Below are 4647 nucleotides of genomic sequence, written 5' to 3' on the forward strand. Positions count from 1 at the left end.
GGGAGGTGTTCCCGGGCCGCAACCGCTTCTACTGCGACGGCCGCCTCATGCTGGCCGGCCACGGCGGCGTCTTCGCGCTCACACTGCTGCTCATCCTCACCACCACCGGCCTCTTCTTCGTCTTCGAGTGAGTTTTCCCGACCCCGGCCGGGCATCCACATCCTCCCACTCCTTGCCCGGAACCCCTCTCAAGCACCCAGTCCCCTTCCGTGCGTCTCCCTAGGCCCTCTTCCTCCCCGCCCCTCTCGGGTGGACCCGCAGGCCTCTGCAGTCTCCTCGCACATCTCTTGTCTGCCCTCGGCGGTCGCCGCCACCTCTCTCAGTCGCCCCCATCCTCCCGTGTCCTTTGGGGTACCACATCTGCCCTGGTCTCCTCTGTCCTCCTAGCCGCCCCTTCCTCTCTGGCGCCGCCCTGGCACCTGTGTGCCTGCCACCGCCCTCCACGCTCCCATCCTCTTTGCCTTCCCAGATCTGCCCCCAGGCTCCTTTGGCAGATCTCTTCTACTCACCTGTTCCTGGACCATCTCTTGCCTTCCTCCCTCCCTCCATCCTAGTTATTTCTGGTACTCTCTATTCCTTCCAGACAGCATCTAAATGTCTCGTGTCCTTTGGCTGTGTACACCCACCATAAATTTCCTAGTCATCCCCTCCAGGTGCCTCCAGGGTCCCCTCATCTCTCTCTACTCTCAGACCCCCCTACCCAAGATGCCCCAAGGCTTCTTCCTTCAAATGTCTTTGGGCCTGTTAGGCCTTCTTTCTTTTCCCAGCACCTTCCTTACTTTCTCCAGAGCTTCCTGTTCTCCCCCTCAGCCCTCCAGTCCCCTCAGAGGTCTCCCAGGCCCCTGCCCCCCCTCCTGGCCACCTGGCTTTCTTTCCCTTCTCAGCATTCCGGAACATCCCTCTGGCTTGTTCCACATCAGGAACAGCTGCAGTGCCTTGTTATTTTTCAAGAAAGAGTCCAGAGTGCTTTCGAATGACAGATCATATTTGTCCCCATGGGTTTCTAACCTCTTCACACCCTCAGTGATCCAGAATTGGCCCACGGGGGATCCATTTCATGGATGCAGCAGTGGATGTTTATCCTTTTCCAGGGTCATGTATTTGTAGTGGAAGTTTTCCACCCCACCCTTGGTCTGAAGCTTGAACCACCTGCCTGGTGATTTCCAGTGTGCACACCCACCTTGAGTCCTTTCCTCATTCTTCCCATCCTTTGTGGTCATCTTCCTCAATTCTGTGGTGCGGTTGAGAACTCCGCCTCTGGTACCAACAGGCCTGGTTCACATTCCAGCTCTGCTGTGCACTAATCACATAACCTCAGGGCAGTCACTTCCCTCTCAAAGCCCCAATTTCCTCATCTGTAAAATAGGGTATATAATTTATCCATACCTAAGGTTGTCCTGAGGTGGCACGAGATCACACATGCTAGTAGCCAGCACTTAACGTTGGCTGCTTAGTACTTGTCTTTACCAAAAGACACTTCCCAAGGGCATGTGGCCATGGGAAGGCTGTCACAAAGACACAGCCCCCAGGTATGCTTTCTAGCTGCCAGGTCATGTATCTGCAACCTTGGGTTTCCCTTTCAAGCAAGATGAAGACTTCCTATAAATTAGCTTCTCCTTTCACTCTTCCAGGAAACACTCTGCCCTTCCCTTCTGAGTCAGGGTGGATAAAAAGTTCAGGGATGATTTATAAGCAGAAGCTGTAGGGGACCTCCAGCGTGACCCCTGTGCTGAGTTTCAAATCCATTTCACTGAGCTGACCACGTGGATGTTTTGGAAGTGCCTTTTCCACTATCCCTTGGCTCCCCTCTTGGTTTTCATGCCCAGGGCTGCAGCTGAGGCAAGAGGAAGCAGTGCTTGCTGTGGTTAGCTGCGTGACTCCACCAAGTGAGATTTGGGCCATGCAGCAGCAGGACCTTCTCTGAGCTGTGTGGGTACTTTTATTGGTGACTGATTTGTCCCTAGTGAAGGAGGAAGCAAGGACTTCTGGGTTCGGGAGCCTGTGAATCATCTTGCATATGTCTCCGCTTTTTCTCACTTGTGGTGGTCAGTCTGGCAGGAGGGTTTGGGTTTGGGCCAAGAATTCACGAAGGTCTGGACTGGTCTCAAACCTCAGCAGGGGCAGGTGGTAGAAATGCCCTTAGTGAGGACAGGGAGGGTGAGCGGGTTAGAGATGCTCTTGTACTCCCCTGTTGCTCTGGGAGAAGGTAAACGTGCTCTCTGGAGCCTTTCCTCCTGTGAGTGGTTTTGCTTTATTGCTTGGTTTGGTGGATTGTTGCACAGGCCTCCCAGCTTCTGCCCTACTTCCCACCCTGTGCAGGAGCCAGAGTGCCTCTTTAATTCTAAGTCAGGTCTGAATCCTCCCTGGCCTCTGCCCCCTACTCCTGTTCTGTCTTGCTCTTCCCCACCCCCCTGGCTGTGTATGCCCCTCAGGCACCCTGTCCTCCTTGTACACACATACCTCAGGAATTTTCCACTGTCTGGAATACCCTGTCTTGAAGGAGCCTCATAGCTCACTTTCTCACTTCAGCCCTTCCCTGTCCATCTGTGGGGCAGAGCACACAATCCCCTCCAGCCTGTCCTCTCTACTACCCTCATTTATTGTTCTCTGAAGTACTTTCCACCATCTGACATTTTTTGAAAAATATTTATTTATTATTATTTGGGAAGGGGGTGGGTAGGGTCTTGCTCTGTTGCCTAGGCTAGAGCGCAGTGGTGCAGTCATAACTCATTGTAGCTTGAACTCCTGGGCTTGAGCTATCCTCTTCCCTCAGCCTCTTGAGCAGCTGGGACTATAGGTGTGTGCCCCCATGTCCAGTACCAAAAAAATAGTTTTTTCTGGGTGGCGTCTGTGGCGCTGGCCCCATATGCCGGAGGTGGTGGGTTCAAACCCAGCCCCGGCCCAAAAAAAAAAAAAAAAAAAAAAGTTTTTTTTTCTTGAAACCCTGAGAAATAAAGAAACAAACAAAAAAGCCGTCTTTTTTTTTTCCCTAAAGACTGAGTCTTGCTATGTTGTCCAGGCTGGTCTCGGACTTCTGAACTCAAGGGATCCTCCTGCCTCCCAAAGTGTTGGGATTATAGGCATGAGCCACTGTGCCCAGCACATATGTACACTTGTTTGTTTTGGGTTTTTTTGAGACAGCGCCTCAAGCTCTTGCCCTGGGTAGAGTATCATGACATCACAAGCTCACAGCAACCTCTATTTCCTGGGCTTAAGTGATTCTCTTGCCTCAGCCTCCCAAGTAGCTGGGACTACAGATGCCTGCCACAAGGCCCGGCTATTTTGTTTGTTTGTTTGTTTGTTTGTTTTGAGACAGAGCCTCAAGCTGTCACCCTGGGCAGAGTGTCGTGGCATTACAGCTCACAGCAACCTCCAACTCCTGGGCTCAAGCAAGTCTCCTGCCTCCGCCTCCCAAGTAGCTGGGACCACAGGCGCCCGCCACAACGCCCGGCTATCCTTTGGTTGCAGCCGTCATTGTTGTTTGGCAGGTCCGGGCTGGGGATTCAAACCCGCCACCTTAGGTGTACGTGGCTGGCGCCTTAGCCGGTTGAGCTATAGGCGCCGAGCCTGTTTTTTTGTTTGTTTGTAGTTGTCATTGTTGTTTGGTAGGCCCAGGCTAGATTAGAACCCACCAGTTCTGGTGTATGTGGCTGGCGCCTTAGCCATTTGAGCCACAGGTGCTGAGCCTACACTTGTTATTATAGTTTCTTGCTTGTAGGGCATTGTTCACCTCACTGTTATATGCTTAGTGCCTAGAACCACTGCCTGTTACATAGCAGGCATTCAATATAGTGAACGTTTGTCGAGTGACTTCAATGGATAGAGCATTTGCTAGGAGACCCAGGTCCTATCACTGGCTAGCTGGGTGACCTTGAATCTGGCTGAGGGCCTAGGAGTCCTCCTCTGAAAAGTCAGGAGGCTAGGACTTGGTGGTTCTTGTGGGCTTCGCAAGTCTCAGATTTCAAGTCTTCTCCATCCTCCAAAAAAGTCTTATTTGTACATGCACTGGAGGAGTTGTCATGTGGGTGACACTGAGGGCCCTGCTCAGTGGTCTATTTCAGGGTTGAAGCCAGGGAACCCTGAGATATACAGAGCAGAGCACAGCCCTTGGGAGCCTTCGGTGTTGGCAGTTTCGGTGCCTCAGGGGAAGAGCCTCTCTGGAGGCCAGAGCATCTGACAGTGGAGGCTTCAGGAACAGAATACAGATGCCCACAGGTTTGCCTCCTGCTGCTGTGCTGGCTCCTGGAACCTTGGTCAACCTCAGGCCTCCCAGTGGCCTGTCATCTCCTAAATAGCAGCTCCTCATCCCGTCAGGGGTGACTCTGGCTCTGGAGGGGAGGCAGTATAAGATAGTGGTTGATGGTTTGGGCCTCAGAGTCAGACCTGGCTTGGGTCCCCCGTTAGCACTTCTATTCCACATGACCTCGGACAGGTTGCTTAAGTTCTCTGAGCCTTCTTTTCCTCATCTGTAAAATGAGGAGCATACTTTTAGAGGGTAGCAGTGAGGATTTGATGAGATATTATACTTCAGTTTTGTTTTGTTTTTTTTAAGACAGAGTCTCACTATGTCACCCTCAGTAGAGTGCTGTAGCGTCACAGCTCACAGCAACCTCAAACTCTTGGGCTCAAGCTATTCTCTTGCCTCAG

At 52.3% G+C, this 4647-nt stretch overlaps 1 protein-coding gene across 1 annotated transcript in view; it reads left to right on the top strand.

Annotated features, from left to right (window-relative positions):
• Positions 1-6: 6 nt before the first annotated feature.
• The window catches only part of ZDHHC18 (zinc finger DHHC-type containing 18), a 31467-nt gene continuing 26826 nt past the window's right edge, over positions 7-4647 (top strand). The window contains exon 1 of the mRNA XM_012811446.2: positions 7-127. Within this exon, the coding sequence (XP_012666900.1) occupies positions 48-127 (80 nt within the window). The 5' untranslated portion in view covers positions 7-47. The remainder of the gene's footprint in view (positions 128-4647) is intronic.

Source organism: Otolemur garnettii, unplaced genomic scaffold (genome assembly GCF_000181295.1).
Source record: "Otolemur garnettii isolate 467f Iridium unplaced genomic scaffold, OtoGar3 scaffold00156, whole genome shotgun sequence".
NCBI classification, from domain to species: Eukaryota; Metazoa; Chordata; class Mammalia; order Primates; family Galagidae; genus Otolemur; species Otolemur garnettii.